The following is a 25,266-nucleotide window of genomic DNA, read 5'->3' as shown; positions in this document are numbered from 1 at the left end:
AGCAGCTCCTGGAATCCACCCCCTCTGGGCCTGGGTGGTGGGTCAGGCCGGGGTGGGAGGTCCATGCTGCATCCTGGGCTGGGCTGCTGCTGACGGAGGAGATGGAGTCGCAGCCCCGTGCCCCCGACGCCCCCCGGAGGTCAAGCCACCTGCTCTGGGCTGGGCCGCACTGACCTCATGGGTCCTGAGGTCTGTGGAAACCAGGGGGCCTCGTCAGCGGGTGCAGCGGGCCCATGCCCCTGCGAGTCCCAGGGGAAATGCTGCCGTCGGGGGCTCACGGGCCGCAGGGGGAGCGGGCGGGCGGGATTCGGTCAGTAGCTCGCTGTGCAGGGCGCGCACCATTGCCCAGGCTCTGTGGGACGGCTGCGGCGGGGGGAGGAAGGGAGTGCAGGGAGTGGGTAGTGAGTGTAAGTAAGAGAACCTCACCCCTGTCACTGCGGGGACTTCAGGGGGGCAGAGGTGGCCCAGCAGGGACCCCTGGTGGGTGCTCGTGGCATCACGGACGAGGGGGCCAAGGCGCTGCTCAAGGGCCAGATGGCGCCAGAGTCACCGGGCAGGGAGGTCCACGGCACGACCTTCCTGGTTCGACCCCCCCCCAGCCTCCGTTTCCCCGTCGGTAATCGGGGCAGTGGTGAGGTTCAGGAGACACGTGTCCAGGGTGGGGGGCTCCCGGCCATGGCCAGGCACAGGTGGACCCCGTCATGGGCCGGCGTTCCCTGGGTTTGGGGCTCTTGGGCTGATCGCCTGCGGAGGCCGGGGGACCCGCCCCCACTGACGTCAGATTCCTTCTGTGAAATGGGGCAGATTTACTGCATCGGGGACTTTGACTTTCTCAGAAACCCTGTAAACTCTCTGAGCTCACATCTCTGGGGGCAGCCCAGTGTTGCAACCTGCTAAAGATCCCTGGCCCCTGCGTGGAGAGGCCGAGAGGGGCAGGGGGACGCTGGAGGCCAGTGGAGGGGCTGTCCTGCTGACACTCTCAAGGCCCCGAGGGGCTGTGGCCCCTGGCATCTCCCACCAGAGCTGCCGTGAAGACCCCAAGGGGCGGATGGTAGACTCCCGCCCTCTGAGGGACACGCCCACAGAACAGGCCCGTGTGAAAATCCATCCAAGGACTTGGCAAGGGAAATGAGTTTTCAACACGTACGGGCGTTTGCAGGGGAGGGTGGGTGCTGGAAATGAAGGGGGCTTCACGCTGCGGACGGGGCCTCGACTGGTCATGTGATCACTGCCGCCACCTGGGGAGGGGGTGGGCAAGGTGGGGACAGGCCTGCCCGAGAGCCAGGTCAGCAGGAGCGTCCCAGGGCCTGGGGTGCACAGAGGCGTCTCTGTCGGGCTGGGCCTGTGTGTGGGTGTGGACGGCTGAGCCCCTGGCCTCCTCACCCCCTGGTGCAGGGCCTGTGAGCCTGGGTGCTGAGCCGGGTACCTTGGGATACAGAGACACTCTGGCCATATCCGCAGCCCCGGGACGGGGGCTTTCCCGGGAGACAGGAACTGTGCCGAGCGTGCCGGTTGCTCCGTCAAGGGGTGCACCCCCTGCCCAGGGTCACGGCTGCCCCACGCAGGCCCTGAGCCTCTTTTTCCAGCAGCTTCATTTGGAGCGTGTGTATCCCTAGGTGATGTTGGTGGGAAAGGACACGCCTTCCAAAGCAGGAGACCTGAGAGCCTCGGGTTCCTCCCCTGGGTGGGAAAAAGCCCTGGGGGAGGGCATGGCGGCTCACTCCAGAACTCTTGCCTAGACGGGGAAGCCGGGGGGCTACCGTCCGTAGGGTCACAAAGAGTCAAACACGACTGAAGCGACACAGCCCAAGGATGTCAAGCTGCCAGTTGCAGGGAGAAGATATTTTCTTTGAATTGGATGAGATTTGAAATAGAAGTCACAGTGTTTAATAGAAATGCGTGGCCTTGACTCACTGCTCTGACTTACGGTTCTCGTCTGCTGGAGCATTTAAAGTGAGGGCCGGGACCCTCGGACACCCAAACAGGGAGAGGGCAGGGGAGAGGAGGGCTGTGCCGGCCGAGGGAGGGTGGGTGTGCAGAGGGCAGGCTCTGGCCTGGGTGCTGGGCGGGTCGTGCTGAGCCACGGGCGGGTGGGGCCCCTCGCCGGCTCTGCCTCCACGATGCTTCCTTGCTGTTACGGGCCCGGGGCTGGGACAGCAGCAGGCAGCTCACCCCGCGTGCCCGCCCCTCACAGTGGCCAGTGGTGGGAAAGCAGAGTGGGTGTGGACCGAGCCCTGGGGTGCCGCAGCCAGGCGGTGGTCAGTGACGGTAACGGGGAGAGGCCCTCTGTGCACACTGGCAGACAGAGCTGGACATGGGGGCGGGGGCTGCAACTGGCACCTGATGAGGTGTGTGATGAGTGGACAAAGGGGCCAGTGGGCGGGCAGTGGCATGGGTGGATGTGTGGATGGATAGATGAGTGGATCGGTGGGTTGATGGGTGGGTAGGTGGGTGGATGGGTGTTTGGGTTGATGGGTGGTTGGGTGGATTGATGTGTGGATGGGTGGGTGTTTGGGTGGATGGATGGGTAGGTTAGTGGATGGGTGTGTTGATGGGTGGTTGGATGGGTGGGTGGGTGGGTGGGTGGATGGGTAGGTGGGTGGGTGGGTGAATGGGTGGGTGGGTGGCTGGCTTGGGTGAGGCAGCTCCCCCACAGGAGGTCTGGCCCTGAGGACCAGCTCTCAGGTGCCAGGCAGTTCTCCTGGGTGCCCAGCGGGCCCCCTCTGTGCCACTTGCTCACGGCTTCTCCCCTCTCCCAGGGTGACATCCAGCAGCTGCTCCTCGTCTCGGACCACCGGGCGGCTTATGATCACTGTGAGCATTACAGCCCAGACTGCGACACGGCCGCCCCCGACAAACCCCAGTCTCAGGACCCCAACCCAGACGAATACGTGAGTCCTGGTGGGGCTGTGGCCAGACTTTGGGGGGGCGGGGATGGAGGGACCCCCGTTTCAAGTTAACCCGCTGGGCGAGACGACAGTCGCTCCTGGGGACAAGGTGGATCCCTGACTCGCTCTACGAAGCGCTCTGTGCTCCAAAGCCACCGAGTCACGGAGCACGTTGGTCAAGAGCGTTTCACACAAGTTTCTGGGTCAGGAGAGCTGGAGCTGGGCTCAGCTCCGGGGTGGGCGCTGAGCGAGCGGGAACGCTGCAGGTGCCCTTGGGGACCGTCTGGAGCTTGCGGGGCAGGAGGGGCTCAGCGCTGTCCCTGCACAGCGACGGGTGCTCTGACTCCCAGAGCAGCAGGGACTGCGAGGGCCAGCCTGTCCTGGGAGCTCCCGGGTCGTGTCTGATGCCGCCACCTGCCCACCGGGACTGGGGCCGGCCCGCCCGTCCACCCACTCCCACAGTCCAGCAGCTGATTGTCAGTTCTTGGCACCATTTTCAAATCCTCTCTCCTCCCTGCTCAGGTTTGACTCCTTTCCTTTAAGTAAAATTCGGGCCTGCCGTTCACTTCTCCGCTGAGCGCCCCTTCTTTCACGAGCAGTCAGGAGACAAGGGGGCGCTCTGTGAAGCTCCGGGGTCTTGGCTCAGACGTGTCTTGGATTCAGTCATGAAGCCATGTCTGACTCTTTTCCACCCTCTGGACAAGAGCCCGCCAGGTTTCTCTGACCCTGAGGTTTTCCCAGGCAAGAGCACTAGAGTGGGTTGCCGTTTCCTCCTCAGGAGGTCTCCCCACATCCCGAGAAGGGGGTGGACAGTGCTCCCCTCTGGGTCCCTGCAGCCAAGGCCTCCCAGCCACCCCCAGGCTCCCGCCCATACAGAGGGCAGCACCCTCTGTGTCCTCCTCCGGGAAGTCCCTCCTGTGTGGTCTGGGCCTTCCGTGGAGGTCAGGGGCCCTGGGCGGCAGCGGCATTGCCAGCAGAGCCCATGGTCCGGCTGGCAGTCCCGGCCCTCGGGCACTCAAGGTCAGACCATCTGGACCTTTCAGAGGGCATGGGGGCCTGTTTCCTCCCCAGGACTTCCCGAGGGGCTGACTCTGCTCCCCGGGAGCTGGGGGTCGCATCTGTCAGGCCCACAGGGTTGGCGCCTAGGGCAGGGCACAGCTTGTGGGGTCCGCTCTTACTGTCTGAGCCCGCAGGGGAGACACAGGCTGGTGTCCCGGTGGGGCAGGGGGCTCCAGCCCTGCTCACGCGACCCTGCTTGCTCTCAGTACCCAGATGGGGACAATGAAGGAGACACCTATTACTACGAGTACCCCTACTACGAGGACACGGACGACACGGGCAAGGACCCCGTCCCCACCAAGACGCCCGTGGAAGCTGCTCGGGAGACCACGGAGGTGCCCGAGGTCCGGTTCCCGGGGCCGTGGTGCGGGGTGGAGGGTGTCCCCGGGGCCATGGTGCAGGGGTGGGGCATGGTCCCCGGGGGCCGTGGTGTGGGGTAGGGGTGGTCCCCGGGGCCGTGGTGTGGGGGAGGGGTGGTCCCCGGTGGCCTTGGTGCCTGGTGGAGGGCATGGCCAACATCTGGCCCCTGGGTCGAGGGAAGGGGATAAGGAGGCCTTGGCAAGAATGGGGGGCCGTGTGGTGATGTGTGGAGACCAGGCGTGGTGTGGGTAGGAGCTTGGCAGGAAAATGAGGGACCGGGGACCATATGCGCTTTGCCCACGGGGAGTGTGGGGCAGAGGGCTTCCCCCGGTGTGGGGGAGGCGGGGGGGACGTGGGTATGATGGAACACGGCCTGCTCCCCGCAGAGAGCCCGGGACGCTGGCCTGTGTGGCTCTGAGTCTGGAAGCTTCTCTCCCTCCTATTTTTGGCTGCTGCATGACTTGCGGGGTCCTAGTTCCCCCACCAGGGGTGGAACCCAGGCCCTCGGCAGTAAGAGCGTGGAGGCTTAACCAGGGGTGGAACCCAGGCCCTCGGCAGTAAGAACGTGGAGGCTTAACCACTGGACCGCCAGGGAATTCCCTGTAATCTTGCTCTTTAAGAAGTCGTGAGCGTTCTCCCTGTCCGGGAGTGTGATCGCAGGATTAGTTATGCACAGCACGGCCCGCGGCTGCCCTGCGCCCCAGTCCACAGGGTCCAGCTGCCGATGGGTCTGCCTCCCTTTCCGGCCTCGGAGGAAACCCCAGACCTGGTCCCACCGCGCTGGCCGCCCCCCTAACCCTGCATGTCTGTGCCCGGCTCTCAGGAGCTGACCCAGCCCCCAACAGAAGCCCCTTCGGCGCCCAGCACCACGGAGGGCCCTGGGAAGGAGGAGGACCCCGGCATCGGCGACTATGACTACGTGCCCAGTGAGGACTACTACACGCCACCCCCTTACGAGGACTTCGGCTACGGTGAAGGCATCGAGAACCCGGATGAGAACCCCGACCAGCACCCGGACCAGGGCGCCCGGGCTGAGGTTCCCACCAGCACGGTCCTCACCTCCAACGGCTCCAACGTAATTGCTCCCTGCGAGCGGGCTGGGCCCAGGGGCGGGGGCTGGACCTCTGGGCTCCTCCTCCTCTGCCCCTCACTGTGCAGTCCCGGGGCGGCAGCCCTGTCGCCCTCCCCACCGTACCTGGCACTTTGCAGCCGGGCGTGTTAGACGCTCCTGGGGCCCCACGAGTTTAGAATCACCGACTGGCTGGGTGGATCTCAGTGCTGTCAGAGTCTGATCAGCAGGATGGGTAGGACGAACCCCGGCCTCCAGGGTTCAGGCGGCGATGGCTGAGGTCACGCGTGTTGGCAGCTGTGCTCTTGTCCGTGGCCTGGGAGGGGGACAGGCCCTTGACCTGGGGGTCAGGCAAGCAGACGAGACACGACCCTACTTGAAATCTCCAACGATGACTGACCTTGGACGGTGATGTCCCTGCCTCAGAAGAAGCCAGTGGTCTCACTCACAGCCTGGCACCCGTGAGGCCCCCCTCCAGGGTCGTTGCCAAGTTTCCAGGTTGAAGAGGCGCGGCCAGGGCACCTAGCGGATGCTTGGAAATAGCCGCTGTGTGATGCTGAGTTCTGGATGGCCAGAGGGCACACACACGGGGCTGTGGCGGGCTCAGACCCCTCTGCCAGCAGGCAAGGGATTACGGACATGTTACCCCAAGGCCCTGGGCCTGAGGCGGAGCCCCTGGTGGCAGGGGCTCCCCAAGTGCACGGGACAGTCTGGCGCGGCATGGCTGTCCCTGTGCAGCTCTGGTTTGCCACGGGGTCGTAAGGGTTCGGGGCGAGTTTCCCCCCGTGAGAGGGAGACAGTGCCTCCCAGCAAGTGAGCCGCCAGGCTCCCCATGTCCTGTGACCGGGGAGGCCGTGGTCCTTCGCACCTCCTGGCCAGGGGCCTGTGTCTCCTGCCCGTTACCTGGCGTCCTTCCAGTGACCCCCTCTGCCCTCCCCCCAGCCGGCCCCGCCTCCGGAGGAGGGGATGGACGACCTGGAGGGAGAGTTCACGGAGGAAACCATCAAGAACCTGGACGAGAGCTACTACGACCCGTACTACGACCCCACCATCTCCCCATCGGAGGTCGGGCCAGGCATGCCCGCCAACCAGGACACCATCTATGAAGGGGTGAGCGGCCGCGGAGGGCGCCTCCCTGGGCCTCGGGTGGGGGCCCCCCGCCTCGTCAGCCGTCGGATCTGGTGTGACCTGAGCCTTTTTCCTCCTCCCCCTCCCCTCTCTTTGCACCTCGTGACCCTCTCTCTGCACCTCGTGACCCCAGATCGGAGGCCCTCGGGGCGAGAAAGGCCAGAAAGGAGAGCCTGCCATCATCGAGCCGGTGAGACTCTTTCCTATCCTCTCTCTGGGCCCGGCAGGGTCGGGTCAGGGGTCGCATCCTGGGGGCTTGTGGTGGGTTAGGTAGGATGGGGACCCTACTCTGCTCCCAGGGGACCCCTGAACCTCTGTGCCCCCCGGCCACTGTGAGGAGCCACGTGACCTCATGGATGCCGCATGCTGCTTTGAAAAATCCCTGGGCAGGAGAAGGGTCTGGACCTCGACTGGAGGGGGGTGTCTGCCGAGATTCAAATGGGTCAGGACCCTTGGTGCCGCATGCCCAAGATCTAGGCACATCACCCTGCCTCCAGGCCAGGTCGAGGAGGAGACTCAGCTCTGGGAGGGAGGGAGCCCCCTGACCCGGGAGGGCAGCTCGAGAAGGAGACTCGGCTCTGGGAGGGAGGGAGCCCCCCATGCGGGAGGGCAGAGGGGGTTAGCAGGTCGAGTGGGGACCTGGAGCCGCCGGTCCAGGGCAGGGAGGACCCGTTCTCCCTCTAGCTGGTGAAACAGGCGAGCTTGGTTTTCAGCCCCCTCTAGGGGATTTAATAAAACAGCTCCACTCCCAAACTCCCATTGAATAAAACTGCCCTGTGCCCGGCAGTGGGGCCGGGGGCAAGTTGAGCAAAATACCTGTTGATAACGCCTTAACCTTGGGAAGAAGTTCCGCGTGCCCCTCGTGGGTTTGTGGGTGTTCGCAGGGTCCCACGTCCTCTGCCCTCAGGGAGCCGTGCCTGGCTGGGAGCACTGGGGCCCACCCTGTAGCCTGAGGCCCTGGCCCTGACCCAGGGCGGGCAAGGAGCCAGGCGATGGGCAGGAGGGGCGCCCTGCAGCCGCATGTTGGGGGCCGGCAGGCTGCTCTGGACGCGGGAGCGGGGAGGACTTGGCTGCCAGGGTCCAGTCCTGACACGCCCTCCAAAAGCGGGAGGGTCACCGGCCTGGGGCCCAGGGCTCGGGCTTCCTCTGCCGCCAGCACCCAGGTCCTGGCGGCTGACCCCAGGGCGTGACTCCAGTGGCGGCTCCAGGGCCCCCCGATCCCGGGGCCCCTGGCATGGGAACTGAGGCGGTCCCCGTCCTTCCGCGGAACTGGGAAGGTTCTTTCGGAGTGTCGTCCCCTTAGAGGCATCAGGAGCCCGTGGCTGGGGTGTCAGGACGAGGGGCTGGGTGACAGCCGTGCTCTGTGCCTCCCCCACCCCCTGGCCTGTCCCGGCTCCTGCGGGGCTGCAGCCACTGGGCACACACAGCCTGTTCTCAGGCTCAGGACACCCCCTTTCCGGTGCTCCCCGAGGGTGAGGGATGGGGGCGCAGGGGAAGGGGGCAGGGTGTCAGGGTAGGGGGCCCAAGGCCAGGGAGCCCCTTGCTTGGCGACATGAAGCATCCTGACACCAGGACATCCGACTCTGGGACAGCCTGCCCGGCATCTCAGTCCAGAGGAGCATCCTGTTCGCCCGTTCCCCCGGCCTGGGCTGCCCCTGTTCGAGGGCCGTAGCGTCCAGGTCTGGATGGAAGCTGGTGAGGGGGCCGCGGGGTGTCCAGCTGCCGGGCTCCAGGAGACGCAGGCTGAGAACAGAGAAGCAGCCCAGCACAGCGCGTCTGCAGGGCGTCTGGTCCAGCCTGGTCCGGGGGCCGTCTGGGTGCGCTCTGGCCCCATCATTCCCTGTAGCCCAGCCCCTAGCATGTTCAGAGTACCCGTGGGGCAAGGCCAGTCCCTCTGGGGACACCATGTAAGCAGTTGGAACATCTCGCCTGGAGCATCGCCGGCTGTCCTCAAGTCTTAGCTCCCCATAAACAGAGGACTGAGCCCGGGGAGACGGCGGACGTGGTCTTAACACATCCGGCCCGTGGCGGTCGGGGGGCTGCTTGCTCTCTCCCACCTGCCCCAGCGACCTCCCTCCGGGGCATGTGACTGGCTGTCCACGGAGCTCTTGGAACCAGCGCCTCTCTCCATCCATCCGTCTCAGGGACATTTCCCGCCAGAGCTGTTTCCCACTGAGAACCGGTACCTACTGTCATGGGTCAGCATTGCCGGGGGCTCCTTGAAAGGACAGGACTCCCCCAGGGTGGGGGGGACTCAGGTCAATGAGACCTGGTGCTCCAGGCTGCGCTGGGGCCTCAGGGACCCGGCGTCTCCCCGTTCAGTGGCCTGAGTCACCTGGTGAAGGCCCGTCGCAGGCGCGTCCAGCCTCTTCCGTGGTTTAAGGAAGGTTTTCTGGGCCCCGCTGCTTAGCAGATGGACAGCCCGCCCTGAAGAGTTGTGTGGGGTTCGGCTAAGGCTGAGACCCCTGCCCTGGCGGGTGTGGACTGGGGCCTCTGCAGGAAGACCCCCTCTTTGTGTCTTGGGAGCGCTCCTCGGTGGGGTGGTGGCTGCGGGTCCCTTCCCCGCTCCTGGGAAAGTGCAGGTGCCCCTCCGCTGGGCCCACCCATCCCACGGCCCCCAGCCCTCCCCAGGCCCGCCACCCTCCCGTGAGGGCCCCCCGCCGGCTCCCTGAGAACAGAGGCGGTGTGTCCGTGGCGCGGCAGCCAGGGCTGTCTCCCTCAGTCGCGGCTCAGCTCTGAGCCCGCTCCGCCGCTGCGGTCAGAGGAGGCAGGGAGGCCGAGAGTGAGGAGGCGGCTGGAGGAGCTCCGTGTGCGCACCTCGCGGGCACACAGCTCTGAGCGCACACCGGGTGACACCGGGTGCATCCTCCCGATGTCCGGGCGCCCCAGTGAGGAGGACTAGGCTTGGTCTGCAGGGGCCTGGTGTCCGACAGCGAGGCCCGGGCCAGAGGCCGCGTGGACATGGGCTCGGCCGGGGGCGGGGCTGGAGGAGGGAGGGGGCGGGGCCCAGCTCGGCCTGGCTGAGTGGCCTCGGCCTGCGGCCCCTCCTCCTCTTGTCCCCCTGAACTCCTGGGCTGCTGTCTCTGCCCTCACTGCTCCCTCGGCTGCCTCCTGGGCTGCCATCTCGGAGGCCTGCCTGGGCGCTGCCCCCGGGGACAGGAGGCCAGCAGTCGGGCTGGGGGCTGGCCCCCCTCTGTCCTCTGGCTGGAGGAGCTCAGAGCCCAGGCACCGCAGCCCCCGCCACGGCCCCACGGCGGAGGCTGCTGCTCCAGACCCGTGCCCGGGCAGGGGTGTGGACCCGGAGCCTGGGCCGCGGTGCTGCGGGCCGGCCAGCCGGGAAGCCGTCCCGGGGCTGGGGCCGGGGGGCCGGGCCCGCGTTTCGGGACGAGGAGGCCGTCCTGGGGCTCAGACGCTCTCCCTGTCTCTTCCAGGGCATGCTCCTGGAGGGGCCGCCTGGCCCCGAAGGCCCTGCGGTGAGTGTCCTGCTTTATTCCCGTGACTTGTGGGGGGTCCTCGGGGGTGCAGGGAGGCCCCTTACCGCTCCTGGATGGAAATCAGGGCTGGACGCCCTGGGGTGGGCGCTCGCCCGGCTCCCTACGCCCACCCCCGCCCTCTCTGGGCAGGCGGCACCGCCCTGTGGCTGCGCCTTTAACTGCCTGACTTCGTGTTTAATTCTAGGGTCTCCCAGGACCTCCAGGGACGATGGGTCCCACAGGCCAAGTGGGTGACCCTGGAGAAAGGGTAAGCACAGCCCCTGGGACCTCAGGCCCTGTGGCCTCGTCCGGGCGGCACCCCCCGCGTGGGGGCCGGCCTCGTCCTCACAGGCACAGGTGACCACAACGCACCGACGTCCTTCCCCAAATGCCCCAACCCGGTCCCATCTCACGCCACCCCTTACCGCGCCCGCTGTCTTCTGACGTTTAGGGGTGGACCTTGCCTGGCCCTGAGCTGGGGACAGCGACACCGGCAAGGAGCTGGGCCGTGAACCCCTGGGGGCTCCGGGGGGGCGGTGCAGGGTGCTGGCCCTGCGGCCGGGCGTTAATGGGGCTCACACTCGGGTGCCTGGGGCTCCCGGGCCCACGGCGTCCTCCCCCTCACTCCAGCTTCGTTGTTAGAAATCAAGAGACAGACGCTGGAGAACCTGCTCTGGGTCTGAGGGGCCGCCCCGGCCGCCCTGGGTGGCTGCAGGGGAGACGCGGGCTGAGCCCCGGATGCCGAGATTTCGCTCTGACACCTCGTGGGGGCATGGGGGTACTGCAGCCCTGTGCCTCTTGTCCACCTTGACCTTTTCCTTCTCGTTTTTCCTGCTGGTCTAATGAACGCAGATGTGAGCATGGCCAGACTCAGTGCTGATAACCAGGTGTGGCTGCAGATTAGAGGCCCTGGGAGCGTGTCTGCACCTGAGTGACGCCTGGCATGCGGCCCGGGGCGGAGCAGGGACCTCTCGGTTTCGGGGAGGATGTGGCTGGGGTCTGCTTCCGAGGGTGTGTCTGGCTGTCAGGCGCTGGGGCTTCGGGGCGATGCTCCGGGTGGTGTGAGGTGCTGCCCGCAGACGGAGCAGGGGGCGCGTGGCCTGAGAGGGCAGCCGGGTCGGACTGGGCGCCAGACGGGCTCTCGCCGTGTTGCTTCCCTGAGCCCGTGGCTTGGGGGCCAGAGTAGGGGCCCTGGCTCTGTGGTGGCCTGAGTCACGCCTGGCTTTCCCATGCATCCATGCTGCTTCCTCCTCCGCTACGCTGAACAAGTGAGACAAGCAGGTGAGGAGCCCGTCCTCCCCACCCAGGACCTGGGACTGCCGTCTCTAACCCAGCTCGCTCCACAGGTCTGTGTGAGACGGGGCGACAGCCGTGTCCCCTCACAGAGCATCCTCGGATGGACCCAGGGGTGGGGCTAGGTTCAGACGTCAGCGAGAGCAGACGTCTCTCTTGGATGTGGGATGGGACGCCATCCACTGGGGCCACGGATAGCACAGACCACGTCTCCCGTCAGTCTCGGCCTTGCTTTGAGTGTCCACCTGTCCACCTGGCGTGTTCCCCAAGCTCCACGGCGCTGGGCCTTGGGCTGGCGCTGAGGACCTAAATGCTCCTGATACATCTAGGGGGCGGAGGCACCTGACCGTGAAGCTGGGCCTTTTAGAGCTGAGCTCTCTGGAGTTCGAGGCAGGGTCCAGGAGACGGGGACCAGGGTGGGGCAGGCGGAGAGATCAGCTGCTCTACAGCTTGCTGTTCTTGGAGTCGGAAGGGAAGCCGCAGGCCCCCGGCCCTCCCGGGCCCCATCCCAGGGGCACAGGCTGATTCCAGGAGCTGAGCACTGCCCACCCTCGGGGGCCCAGTTCTCTTCCAAGGATCGCCCCTGCTCACAGCCGAGCACCCTCCCAATGCCCGGATCTCCTGGTTGTCTGCTCGTTAGCTGTGAAGGAGCACCGGATGCAGAGTCAGGACGCTGCGCTGCCCCCGCCAGCAGGGCGACCTCGGGGCCCCGTGGAGGAGACGAGAAGCTTTACCCTCTAAGGTTTCGTCTGTGGGACGTGCAAACTAAACTGAACAAAGACCTTAAGAGGAGAAAAGATAAATCATCTCATTAATGTTCCTAATTTCACACGCACAGAGGGCTTCATAGAGAAGCGAAAACCTGAGTGGTTAGACTGGGGAACTTATATACCATTTTAACAAAAACCAATACACTGTGGAGAAGTGATTAGAAAATACACGGTGGGAGGGGGCAGAAACTCACAGAAGGTAAGGGTGGCTTCCGGAAGGGCTGTTTATGCAGACTCACCTGAGTGCCTACTGTCCGTCTCGAGTGATAGGGTTGCCCCCGCTTCCGGTCATCCTGGTTCAGGGCAGGGGGTGCTGCAGAATTCCCACCACCTTCCAAAGGGAAGCGTGTGTCCTGCTGTTAGGCTGACTGGGGGAGGGCAGGGGCCTTCCCCGCATCTGTGAGTTCTCAGCTGAAGTGGCGTGTTTGGGGTGGCGTGTTCTGATCACCCTTACCTGCTTGGCCTCACGTGCCCGTCTGCACGTGAGAGCTGCCCGCCGGGGAATCTGGACGATTCTCGCCCTGCCTGCCGCGATCCTGGGACTCTGCCGCTCTTTTTTTTTTTCGAAAGTAACGTTACTTATCTGTCCACGTATTTTTGGCTGTGCTGGGTATTCCTGGCAGTGCAGGCGTTTCTCTGGCTGTGGAGAGCAGGGCCTCCTCTCTAGCTGTGGTAGCTTCTCTGTTGCAGAGCGTGGGCTCTGGGCACGCTGGCTAGATTTAAGCGCAGGTCTGAGGACTGGGCACAGCCCGGGTCCCTGCCACCTGTCCAGGATGTAGCGCCCACTGAGGCCCGTGGGAAGCTCCCCGCTCTGCGAAGGCCGTGGCGAGTGATCGCGGCCACCCACAGGGCAGGGCGTTGCACTGTCTCCCGCCAGCGGGGCGCTGGGTGTGGGGCTTGGCCCCCCGTGCCCCTGTGTGCCCGGGGAGTCGTTCATGGAGCCGTCCAACCCGGGACACCTGGTTAGTCACCTGCTCTGCACAGCCGGGTGTCTCTGTGACCTGCTCGCCCCGCTCCGTGCTGTCATGAGGCGTTACTAGCATGGAGCTGGGGCCACCTGAGTCTCCTTGTTCACCCTGGACCCCCTGGAAGCCGGAAGGACCCTTTTTCATATTAAGGAGCATGCGGGGTAGGGGTCCTCCTGAGAGGGGCGGGCTGGAAGCAGAATCCCCCAGTGTCTCCCTCCAGGTCCGTCTGGCCCCCTGGGCTCAGAAGATGTCAGTGAGCGTGTCTGGGACTTCCCGGCCCCCTCCTGCTACAGGGCGTGACCAAGGCCGGTGGTGGGTGGGGGTCCTTGCAGGAGGGGTGCGGCTTCCCCCCAGGCTCTGGCCCGGCCGCAGGGGTAGCCAGTGTTCAGATCTAGATCGGGAAGGGACCACTGCGAACGCCTCTGGCCTCCCCCAAACTGAGACTGCACAGGAGCAGACCTGAGCTAACCACCCCGATGCTGAGGGTCTGAGGGCTGATGCGGCTCCTCTCCTTTTCCGGGCCTCTCTGAAGTGTGAAAGCAAACGTATCCCAGCGTGAACACTCGCCTGGTCTCTGGCGCTCCCCGCCCAGCCCCGCTGCCTCTCTTTGTTGTGGGCTGCGGCCAGGCTCTGCAGCCGGACATGAGCCCCTATCCGCCTGCTGCTGAGTCCCGGGCTCTGGATCAGCGGGGCTGGAGCCGGCAGCCGCTCTCAAAGTGTCTGAGCTGTCTGTTCTCTCTTGCCTGCACCAGCGCGACGCCGGGACGGCCTCGGGAGAGCCCTCTGTTGATCTGGAAGGGCGCTGTGTCTGTAGCTGGTCTGCGTGTGACCTGCCCCGCAGCACAGTGCTTCACAGCATCTACCTGGCCAGCTCAGGGCATAGATCAAAAGACACACAAAGGCCGGGCGGCTCTTCTCACGTCGCCCTCAGCCTGGTGGCTGGGCCGTGCCCTGCGTCCGCCACAGGCCGTGGACAGATCAGCCCTGTCCTCAGCTCGAGTCCAGTGGAGGGTGGCGGGGCGGCTGGGATGCAGACCCCTATTTTGGCTTGGGGGGCAGAGTCTTTGAGACACAGACCCCAGGGCCTGGCAGAGTTTGGCTGACGACTTTTTCGAGCAGCGGTGAATACAGAGAGTACAGGTGCGGTGTACTGTGGGACTCACATCAGATGTTAAGGTGTCAGGAGGATCCCTTAAAACGGGAGAGTTTTCTCCCACAGGCAAACCTTCTCTCTCTCACAGGGTTTCCAGACTTTTGTCTGTCTACCAACATGCTCTTGGGAATTGTTTTTAGTGTAGTTGATAATGTCAGCACAAGGGCGAAGTAGCTCTGGGGCCCCGAGGCTGAATTTTCACCCCCACGGCTTAGAAAGGGCAGGAGGGGGCCTTAGTGGGCGAGGGGCTGCCCCAGCGTGCTTCCTGGTGTCCAGCACACACACGCACATGTGCGAGCCCGCACGACATGGGTGTGAACACTACGTGGACGGCCTCTCATCCCTGGGGCACACGGATCAACGCAGAAGCAGAAAGCTCGGCGGTGAGCAGCTGTCAGGGTAGAATTTCCAAGAGGAAGTCTGGCTGGCAAAACACATCCTGGGTTTTTCTTTTTTATGTAAATTTTATCCTCTGGGAATTTTTTTTTGTTTTGAAAATGGCAAGCAAGGACCATTTAGCTGTGCCTACGAGCAATAAAAAGTCGGGGTGGGGGGACTGCAGAGACCCTCTGGCCCGGCAGTTCTGCTTCTCAGCGCCTGCCTGAGAAAGACAGTTAGAATCTCCCCTGGCGGTCCAGTGGCTGGGCTCCATGCCTCCCCTTCTGGGGTCAGGTTCCATCCCTGGGTGGGAATAAGGTGCACGTGCCGGGTGGCTCAGCCAAAAAAAAAAGAGGGAGGAAAGACGCCTGAAGCTTCATCATAGCAGCCTGTGCCCTAATGAAGACTGGACCCAAACAAGCATCAGAGGAGGACAGATTCACTCAGTGACGAGCCTGTGAGGGCGGGGACCTCCGAGGCCACTGGAAGGAGCGAGGCTGAGCTCGCAAATAGGCCTCCAGGTGCAGCAGGGGGAAGGCGCAGACTGCCGGACACGCGTGCAAGCCCGTCTCCTTAAAGGAGAACCGCCCCCGCCGCTTGGCCTGTGGGCTCGCAGGCGAGATTCGTATCGTGTTTGGTGCGTGTGCTTCCGGCCTCCCCGGGCACCTACAGGCTTTTATCCTCAGCTACTCCTGGAGGAACAAGAGGGAGTCTTCACATCCTGCTTCGCAGGCATCCGCGTTCTGCCGCATTTCACAAGGGGAGGGATCGGCCCTGGAGTGAAACAACAGCCAAGGAGAAGACGGGCAGGTGGGGGCCCGGCCAGGCCTGGCGTGCCCTTCCCAGCCCATCTGGGGTGGATCCCCGTGCTTGGTCCTCTGGGCCGGGGCTCGGGAGTTGGTTGCGTCTGCCCCGGGAGCGCCGCGCTGCAGTCGTGAGCGCATGCTGCGTGCCGGGCTCCACTGGCACCCCCGCCATGGGCCAGTGGCAGTCTCTTTCACTGAGGGGCGTGAGCTGCACTTGTCTGCATGCAAACCTCGCCCACGGCAAGCTGCTTGGCCGTCTGTCTGCCTCCGTGAAAAGCTGAGCGATAAAAACACTTTTTTGACAAGAAGCCGTATTATTCATGTTGCAGGGGTCTTTCCAGGTGGCGCTAGCGGTAAGGAACTCATCGGCCAGTGCAGGAGACGTCAGAGACGAGGGTCCAGTCCCTGGGTCGGGAAGCTCCCCTGGAGAAGGAAATGGCACCCCACTCCAGTACTCTTGCCTGGCGAATCCCACGGACAGAGGGGCCTGGTGGGCTACATACACCCCACGGGGTTGCAAAGAGTCGGATGCGACTGAAGTGACGAGGCGGGCACGCATCCGTGCTGCATTCCCCTAGGCCTGACCGGGGCCAGACTCGATCAGAGGCTCTGCCGGGGGCTGGGGGTGTCGGGGACCAGCCGGGTGAGCGCTGAGGTGGCGTCTGTGCAGAGGTGGGGCCTCGAAGTGCTCAGGAGGCCTTATGTCCCTGTCCGTCCCCCAGGAACGCCAGCCCCTTGTGTCCGTCCAAATGAGCGGACACGGCCCGTGTGGCATCTGCTCCACCCCCAGAGCCGAGGGGCCGGGGGATGAGCTGGCCTCTCAGCCGCCAGCACCGGGGCCCTCGGGCTGCCCAGCCCAGGGGGGACACCCAGCAGGGACGCTCCTGGGCCGTGGAAGCCCCGATGCCTCGCCCCTGCCTGCCTCCCACAGGGTGGCCTCTGCCTCTCTGGATTGCAGACCCTGGGCTTTCTGCCTTTCCCCTCGGCTCTGCTGGGGGTCTCCTCAGCCTCAGCCCGCAGTGAAGCCCCCTCCTCCGGGCTCAGGATCCACCCAGCCCGCGCCCGGGGCCTGCGTTGCCCTGCTCGCAGTGCGCTTCCCTGGGGTCCTGGCTCCGCCCCCTCACGTTGCCCCAGTCCAGCCCCCTCCCAGGCCCTGACCCCCTCTCCTGCCCTCTGTCCGCAGGGTCCCCCTGGACGCCCAGGCCTTCCTGGCGCTGACGGTCTGCCCGGCCCTCCTGGAACCATGCTCATGCTGCCTGTGAGTGTACCTGTGGGCGGCGCTGGGGTGGGCGGGCTCGGGGCTCAGAGTTGGGGGGCGATCCCTGGGCTGCTTCCAGGGGGTCGATCCCCTGACCCAGACGGGCTCTAGCCCACTCCAGCTGTCCTGTGGAGATAGCTCCTGGGAGTGTCCTGCCGGCCCGGCAGGGTGGACGCCAAGGTCGGGGTCTCCACCTCTGACGGCGTCCAGGGCGGGAGCAGAGCCCAGCTCTGCAAGAAGCAGTGTGGCGACCACCTCCATCACCACACACCTGCCCGCTCCCTTGGACCCCTGAGCCACCCCCGCCCTCCTTGAATGGGACCTGCTCCTGACCTTAGGGGTCTGCAGAGGACCTGGGCTGCTTCCCTCTCGAGGAGCCCAGGCTAGGAGGGCGAGTGTGGAGGGCTGGTCTGGACTGACATCCGTTTCTCCCTGAGCCCGTGTGCCCCTCAGCCTGGGCGTTGGCACGGGGCTCTGGGGTCTCAGGAGAGATGCCGTGGGTGCAGGAGGGGATCCCCAGGGCTGGAATTATCGGGCAGAGACGGGGTAGCCTTGTGTGGGAAGTCGGGTGGCATAATAAGCAGGGGCTGGCCCGGGGCTGGAAGCTGCCAGCCCCCGCCCCCGGGGTTTTGTTGTCACCTGAGAGGCCACTGGACACCCTCAGCCCTGGGGTCCAGAGTGGACACCCACGTCCGTGCACCCCCAGTGACCCCAGTCTTACATCTGCAGTTCCGGTTCGGAGGGGGCGGTGACGCGGGCTCCAAAGGACCCATGGTCTCCGCGCAGGAGTCCCAAGCTCAAGCCATCCTGCAGCAGGCCCGGGTGAGTGGTGCTGGGACGTGGGGGGCGGCTCGGAGCCCAGCCTGCAGGGTTGCTGACTTGGGGTGCTCACCCAGGACTCAGGAGCCCGGGGGGTATCCAGTCATCCCTGTGCATCTGGGGGCCCTGGTGAGCACCAGGAGAAGAGGGGGAGGCTTCTCAGGGGTCCCTCGTCCACACCGAGGGTCCAGGTTCCCAGGTATGGACACAGCCTCTGAGCCTCTCTGGCTTCTGCTGACCCCACCTTCTTCAGCCATCTACTGCCTCCCTCCGGCTCTGGGATGGACAGGCCCCACGTCCTCCTGGGGGGCCCCTTGTGATGGGGCTGGGCCGAGCCGGAACCTCGGGGTACGGGGATCTGGTGGGCTCCGAAGCCCCTCGCTCAGCCTGAGGGTCCCAAGGAGCCTCCTTACCACTCTGCTCTTGGCAAACGAGCTGATGAGTGAATTGTGTTTTAACTGACGAGGCTCCAGATTGATTGCTGATTGCTGTTGACAAGAGCAAATGCCACCCGGCGGGGTGGGCCGTCCTTGCTTGGAGTGCCCGTAATGGGGCGTCGCAAGGAGCCACCGAGGAGTCCCTCGTTTGGCGAGATTTATGTAGCTCTGTCGCTGCAGATAGACGCTAACGATCAGAGCGCGTGGATGATGAATACAGGGCAGCGAGCTCGGAGTCGTTGCCGTGGAGCAAATGGCCGTGGGCTGCAGCCAGCCAGCAACACAGCCCGCCCCTGCCACTGGACTTATTGACGGGCCGGCCTGGCTGGCCTTTGAATCTGGGGGTGTGTTGATTGACGCCAAGTGGGTGACGGGCTCCTGAGATCTGTAATGCAGAATCTTCCAAAATTGAAGTGGCGTCCCTCAGGGAGCAGTTGCCCAATGGGTGTGGAAGAGGCCCTTTGAGAAAGCAGGCGGGAGTGAGCCTCAGCAGCGGGCAGGCAGTGGGCACCTGGGCCGAGGTGCAGGGGTGCCGCCCGTGGCTGGGGCAAGGACTTCATTCAGCCCTGAAGGCTCCCCGATGTAACCCCTGGGCGCTGGAAGTGCTTCTCAGGGAATGTGTGATTCAGCTCGTGCACAACACACGCCCAGCCAGCGCCCCAGGGCAGCCGAGTTTCACGCTCCCTGTGAGGGTACGGGACTGATGGCGGGGCGGGTGGGGAGAAGGAAGGGTCAGCCCAAGGCTCTGGGCACCCATCCCCAAAGTGGTGAGTGGGCACCTACCTGGCTACCGCCCTGTTGGTGCTTGTCACCGGGAGCCCAGAGGGTGGGAGGAGGTGGGTCCAGGGTCCCTGTGACCTCCCCCCACAGAGGCTCCTGTCCTTGGCCTCTCACACCGGCCCCTTCCCACCTGTCAGGACAGGTAAACCAGCTGTTCCTCAGCATGTCCCATTTTGCCTTGCAGCTCGCGTTGAGGGGGCCTGCTGGTCCGATGGGTCTCACTGGGAGACCGGGTCCCATGGTAAGTCATCTTGGGGGTGTGGGGGTGGGCGCCGCTCGCTGGCCCCTGCCCATTAGGCTCCCAGCTCACCGGGTCAGAGCATCTCGTGGTGGGGGAGGTGCGCCCTGGGCACCAGAGGCCGGGGCTGCCCTCGGGGCAGGGAAGCCGGTGTGTGGCTGCAGATGGGTGCTAATGATCAGATGCCGCACCACCCTGGGGGCTCCAAGCCTCTTTCTTTTGAGGCTGTTTACCATCCAGACCACTATTTACCGTCCAGACCAGTTCAGCATGAGTCAGACCCTGATTCCCGCCCGACTCCTTGGGCAGCGTGTGCCAGGCACCCCAGGGCCAGGGAAAGGGTCTCTAGGGGGGCTGTGTGGCCCTTGCAGCTGCAAGGAGCCGGGGCATCGAGGCGCACGGGTCCTCTCTCTGTTCCCTGGGAGGGGTGGGCTTGGCCCCTGGCCCTGGGGTGTATTTCGCGCCCTCCCAGCATCTGGCGATCTTGCCCTGCGGTGGACAAGGATGTCCACACGCGGCCCTGCGCTGCGGCTGTGATGGACGGTGGGCAGATCTGTCCTGGAGAGAAGCGAGCGCGTGCTGAGCTCAGGGGTCCCCTGCGCCCCCGTCCAGGGTTTCCCTCCAACCTGGGACGAGATGCAAACCAGGAAAATGCCTGCTTGTCCCTCGGGGTGTGTCCAAGGCGGCAGGCGGGCTCTGTGGGGGCTCTGACCAGCGGGCAGCCCCGGGTCCCGCCCCCACCCCGTCCTCCTCAGCCACCCTACAGCCAGTACACCTGTGCCGGGCGCCCCCTAACCAGGCGTGTCTCCCCAGGGCCCTCCTGGGAGCGGAGGTCTGAAGGGCGAGCCAGGAGACATGGGGCCTCAGGTATGTACCCCGGGGCCTTCTTCTCTCCGGGAAGATGGAGCCCTGTCACTGCCTCTGGTCAGGGAAGTGGGGGGAGCTGCCCTCTCTGATGCAAAGCTAGAGGCGGAGCGGCCGTGGGGTCCGGAGCGGACCGCGTGGGCTGCTTCCCGTCCCGCCCTGGCTCAGGGCCTCGGACCCTGCGCCTGTCCGCGTGGTGCCGCGTGCAGGCAGCTGGGCGTACGGGGGGATGAGCGCAGGGGCCAGGCTTGGCTTTGTCCTCCGAGAAGTGGATACGCTACTGACCTTTGCCCTTTGATCCCGGACAGGGTCCACGGGGTGTGCAGGGCCCGCCTGGCCCGGCAGGAAAGCCTGGGAGAAGGGTGAGTGTTTTTCGGCAGGAGTCGGCGCTGTGTTTGCCGTGGTGCCGCTGCGTCTCGCTGGCCGGGCTCCCCCGCCTTCAGAGGGCACATCTGTGTCCAGGGCTGGGTGGGTCCCGTCCCACGGCAGCGAGCTCCCCTGCCCCTAGCCTCTGTCCGGAGCATCCGAGCACAGTTTCGCGTGTTCTTTTAAATCAGAGCATAACTGCTTCGCACTGTTGTTAGTCTCTGCCGTGCGAAGGTGTGAGTCGGCTGCGGGTACACCCACAGCCCCTCTGTCCTGAGTCGCCCTCCCAGCCCCCCGGCACCACCCCTAGGTCATCACAGAGCCCCGAGCTGAGCTCCCTGTTCACCCACAGTTTGAATTAAAGCAGTTTCCCAGGTGGTTTGGGAGCAAGCATGTAGAAGACAAAATGATCAGTGGTCTTTCCTTCTCTGGGGCAGCCTCTTTTCTCCAGAAATGGCTTCGGTTTTGTTGGGGGAAATAGGCAGGTGGCTTCTCAGACCCCCGCCGCACCGCCCCCCATCCCCAGCCTCCGAGATTCTCTGTCCGGGCTGGCGCGTTAGTGGAGGGAACTGCTTGGCCTCCAGGTGACCGTCCTGACTGACAGAGGGCGCGCGCCTTTCTAACCCGACGTAAATTAATGAACAGCGTCCATGCCAGCTTGGGAAATCCTGATTAACCCGCATCAAGCCCTCACTCGCAGAGCTTCCCATCAGCTGAATGCTTCTGCTGAGCGAAAGGAATGCTCGTCTCTTGTGCTGAGGAACCTCTGCAAGGAGTGTTGACCACCGTCTGCCAGTTCCTGCTCAGAGCAGTCGAGGCAAAAGAGAGTCATTCCCGAGCGGTCCGGGGGCCTCCGTCCCGGGAGTTAATCGTAGTTAGAAGGGGAGTCACAGACTGAACGGCTCTCAAGCACGGCTGCCTCGAGTTGGCCCCTCAGGGCCCCGGGCCCACAGGCAGCGGGGTGCACGGCCATTTCTGAAAGGGCCACCTTTTAGACTCCTGGCCTCTGCTGGGATTCAGCGGCCCGTGGCAGACACTTAGGTGGTTTATTGTGTTGTGTATGCTCTGAGGTTCAGGACGGTCAGGCTCGGGAAGACCAGAACCGGTGAACAGCGAGCCGGGACTCCTGGTCTGGGTCCTCTGGGCCAGCCCGCTGCGGGGGCTGTGGGGCCCTCTGTCTGACGTCACAGGGAGCCCCTCCTCAGGGCCCTCCGTGCGCTGGCCGCTGCTTTGTGCTGACACCCTGCCCCGCTCTGTTCCAGGGCCGAGCCGGCAGTGACGGAGCGAGAGGGATGCCCGGGCAGACTGGCCCCAAGGTAGGTGCCGGTCTCCGCCCCCTGGTGCCCGCGCGGTCAGCATCACCCCTGCCGCCGACCTGTGACGAGTATGGTGGTAACGGGGCGCGTGCAGTCGTCCAGGGGCAGGAAGGGTCAGTGTGGACCAGGCCCTCCGGCACGTGGACAGGAAGACAGGGCTCAGCGGGTGACTTTCATGGGTCACTCAAGTCCGAGGGCAGGGAGTCCTCTTGCCCAGGTCAGGGAGTCAAGCTCCTCGGGTTGCAGGGAGCGAGTAGGCATTGCACCTGGGGAGCTCAGGTGTGTCTGAGGGCAGACTCTGCCCTGGCCGAGGAGGCTGCAGCCCAGGGCAGCCCATGGCCCCTGGCCGCCATGGTGCGGTGGCCTGTCCCCGAATCTGGGGTGGACCGGCCCTGTTCTCGGTACCCTTCCTTCTCACCCTGCAAGAGTTTGTCCAGGGCCGTACGAGGAGCCCACAGTGGGGATGGCAGCTGTTCTCAGGGGTGCTTCCCCTGCCCACTCCAGAGCTGGCGTGGGTCGGCCCCCGGGTTCCCCCTGTGAGTCCTAAGTGAACCTGGAGCCCTCCTGGTCTCAGGGAGCTTTGGTGACAAAAGAGGAGACGCTTCCTGAGTCTGTCCCAGTAGGTTACCATCTTGTTTCAACAGCAAAAAGCATTCCAGGCTGAACTAGCCTTCCCTTGTGTGGTTTGCAGCACACACGAGGTGGGCAGCTGGGCTCCAGGAGGCCCCCTGGGTGGCGGGAGGAGGGCTGGCCAGGGAACCGGGGTGTCTGAGGGCCCAAGGGCGGCGCCAAGCCGTCCACTGCACGAGAAGGTGCTCCTCCGGGGTGGGCCCGCCCTGGGCCCTGGCGTGTCACGGTGAGAGGCGCAGGCAGACGGCAGGCGCGCGACTACGTTTGCAGGCACACTCACAGGCGTGGCCGCCCTCGGCGTCTCAGGTCTCCGCGTCTCCGTGGACAGGTCGCACTGTCCGTGGCCCTGGGATAGAAGCCATTTGTCTCTGTGTGGCCTTGGTTGGGGTTTTGGGGAAAGAGATGGGAACGTGGACCCAGGGCTGTGGCTGGTGTGCTGGGAGGCCAGTGGGGGCCCCGGGTGTGCAGATGCTGTGTGGACTGCTGCCCGGGGCCCGCAGAGGGGCCGTGGGGCCTGTGCTGAGCTGCCCTCTGTCCTCCCCACAGGGTGACCGCGGCTTTGATGGCCTGGCGGGGCTGCCAGGGGAGAAAGGCCACCGGGTGAGTGAGTGCTGTCTGGGGGCCACGGGCAGAGGTCCTGTTGGGGGCCCTTCAGGGCAGCCTTAGGCTTCCTGGGGGGCCAGGCCCTCGATCCCAGGGTGGTGGCTAAGTGAGCCTTGTGGGGGCGGGGCTGGACACGGACGGGACGTCCTGGGGAGGGACACGAGCTCAGCCCACGGAGGGCCCGATTCTCCCCCGCTGCTGACGGCGAAAGGGCCGCTGGGGCCCGCCCCTCAAGGGGGCCAGGCAGCGGGAGGCCCCCTCTGCTCAGGGGCCTCCACACCGTCAGGAGACCCGGCAGCTGCCCTTGCAGGGGCCGGCCGGAACTCCCCGCACCACTGAGGGGCGACTCCGGGACGCGGGCCGGCCCCAAGTGGCCCCCCCGTGGACGGCCGTCGGGGCCGGGGCTGCGGCCGGGCTCGTCTGACGCGACTCAGGCGTCTGCGGCTGACGCGCCCAGCAGCTCCGAGGAAGGTTCCTCCCTCACCTGTTTCCTCTGATGCTGTTGACTCTGTTTTGATGTTTGGGCACGTCCTGGACACGCAGGCACACGCGTGTGTGCGGCACACACGTGTACACACACGCGCCCACACACGTGCTGGCTTTGTCACACGGGTTGCCCATCACGCCGGTGCTGCCTTGGGAGCCGGCTGTAGCCAGAGCTGCTGCGCCCACGCTCCACCCCCGACCCCGGGACCCCGATCAGGCTGGGCCACCGACAAGCAGGCACTGAGCGCCGATGGTGTGCAGGGCCTGAGGCTGCAGGGTGCCGGCTGGGCCAGCGCTGACCCTCACAGTGCGGAGCAGTGGCCCTTTTTGGGGGCAGCATGGGGCTGGGGTGCAGCCTCCTTCACAGGGAGGGGTCGGCAGGCAGACCCCTGCCGTGGGTCCTGGGGTGCCCGCGGGACCTCTGTGCCACCCTAGCTGACCCGCCTCCAGGACTTCGAGCCCGGGGGAGCATCCTGCCGGCCAGCCATGCCTCCTGACGAGCCAGGAGGCACCGTGTTTTCTGAACGGTCCTCTGTGACTCTGGGAAAGGCCCAGGAGCGGGGTGGGATTGTCAGCCTCAGAAGCAGATGAAATGGGGTCTTTGAGACAGCTGTGCGCATCCGCCTGGGCGGCTGGCGCTGACCCTGCTTGCCTTCCTAGGGTGACCCTGGCCCATCCGGCCCGCCGGGACCTCCAGGGGAAGACGGAGAAAGGGTATGTACCCCGATGTCTGTCGGGCGCTCCGGCTGCCCGTCTCCTTTGAAGACTGCGGGTGCTGGCGGCGGCCGGCACCCGGGTCGGGGGGGGCGTCAGTGGCCTGCACCCGACTTCCTTCCAGTAGACGCGGCTCTTGGACCTTGACGCTGACGGATGTGGGCATCCTGAGCCCTCTGGCTGGTTGCCCCAGGGCGTGATCTCTGGAAAGCCCTCGTAGGGGAGCTGATGAGCAGAGCATCTGAGCGAGGGGCAGACGGGGCCGCGAGGGGCGGAGTGCGGGGTCTGGGGAGGGAGGGGGGCGGCGAGAGCCCGAAAGTGACTGTCCTTGCCCTGGAGGTGGGCAGACTGATGGGCGTGTGTGGGCCCAGCAGGGAGGGACGCTGGGGGTCTGGGCTTTCCCTCCGTCGAGCCGTCATCCGTCTATCCATCTATCTGTCATCTGTTTACCTCTGGAGAAGGAAATGGCACCCACTCCAGTGCTCTTGCCTGGAGAATCCCGTGGATGGAGGAATCTGGTGGGCTACATCTGTGCACCCATCTTTTTCTGTCTGTCGTCCGTCTTCGTATCCACGTATGCATCTCTCAATCAGTCGTCTGTTAATCACCCATCTCTCATGGGCCCCTCTGTCTGCCTGTCTTTAAATCTGTACCTGTCATCCGTCGTCTTCCCGCCTCCGTCCACTTTCTGCCAGGCAGTTTACCCTTCACCTCTCTCTGTACCTGGCAGGTAACCAGGGATGTTTTCTGCCTGGCTTTCCCCTCCCTGGGGCTGTGGTCTGCGAGCCCTGACCTCACCTTTCGCCTCCGGGAGGAGGACACGCCAGGCCTTTCCTGCTGCTGCAGGGACTATCAGTAGCTCTGGCGTTTGCCCAAGGAGCCCCGGGCCCGAGACTCCGGCAGAGCTGAAAGGAAGGCGTCTCTCGGGCCCAGGCCTCATGGCTTGTCCCTGACCTCTGCCTCTCTTCCCCCTACAGGGCGACGATGGAGAAGCTGGGCCCAGAGGGCTGCCTGGGGAGCCCGTAAGTCCGCGGACCGGGTGGGATTCTGTGTCTCTCATCGATGTTCTGGGACCGACTCAGGGCCTAGACTAGAGAGGGCTCAGCCTTGAGACAGACAAATCTGGGGACTCCGGGGAACGGATTGGGGCACACGGGGAGGTGAGCAGGGCAACGCTGAGGAGTCGGTCTGAGCCTGAGTCAGGGAGAGAACTGCAGGGTCCGGGGTCCGTGATGGAGGCCCCCCGGGGTCAGCGTGCCCCCGCCCGCTGGGACTGAATCACCCCCAGGGGTCTGCTTAGCCTCCAGGGAGGCTCATCCACACCGCTGTCCTCTAAGCCGGGCCTAGGCGAGGCCTCTGGGTTATTAACTCCTGAAAACATTGATGTGAGTGGGTATTAAAGCTGTGAAG

At 65.1% G+C, this 25,266-nt stretch overlaps 1 protein-coding gene across 3 annotated transcripts in view; it reads left to right on the top strand.

The window, feature by feature from the left end:
• The window catches only part of COL5A1 (collagen type V alpha 1 chain), a 139,719-nt gene that overhangs the window by 52,585 nt on the left and 61,868 nt on the right, over positions 1-25,266 (top strand). For all 3 annotated transcript variants that reach the window (XR_011255039.1, XM_069579805.1, XM_069579804.1), the window contains exons 5-20: positions 2,760-2,891; positions 4,154-4,291; positions 5,131-5,382; positions 6,319-6,486; positions 6,638-6,694; positions 9,936-9,977; positions 10,183-10,245; positions 16,529-16,603; positions 17,333-17,425; positions 18,824-18,880; positions 19,691-19,744; positions 20,050-20,103; positions 21,370-21,423; positions 22,600-22,653; positions 23,803-23,856; positions 24,834-24,878. Coding sequence is in view for 2 of the 3 variants with exons in the window: in XM_069579805.1 (XP_069435906.1) it covers positions 2,760-2,891; positions 4,154-4,291; positions 5,131-5,382; positions 6,319-6,486; positions 6,638-6,694; positions 9,936-9,977; positions 10,183-10,245; positions 16,529-16,603; positions 17,333-17,425; positions 18,824-18,880; positions 19,691-19,744; positions 20,050-20,103; positions 21,370-21,423; positions 22,600-22,653; positions 23,803-23,856; positions 24,834-24,878 (1,392 nt within the window). In the remaining variant the exon portion in view is untranslated. The remainder of the gene's footprint in view (positions 1-2,759; positions 2,892-4,153; positions 4,292-5,130; positions 5,383-6,318; positions 6,487-6,637; positions 6,695-9,935; positions 9,978-10,182; positions 10,246-16,528; positions 16,604-17,332; positions 17,426-18,823; positions 18,881-19,690; positions 19,745-20,049; positions 20,104-21,369; positions 21,424-22,599; positions 22,654-23,802; positions 23,857-24,833; positions 24,879-25,266) is intronic.

This window comes from Ovis canadensis, chromosome 3 (assembly GCF_042477335.2).
Source record: "Ovis canadensis isolate MfBH-ARS-UI-01 breed Bighorn chromosome 3, ARS-UI_OviCan_v2, whole genome shotgun sequence".
In the NCBI taxonomy this organism is placed as follows: Eukaryota; Metazoa; Chordata; class Mammalia; order Artiodactyla; family Bovidae; genus Ovis; species Ovis canadensis.
The sequence above is the reverse complement of the archived record's forward strand: the minus strand, read 5'-3'. Positions and strand labels throughout refer to the sequence as shown.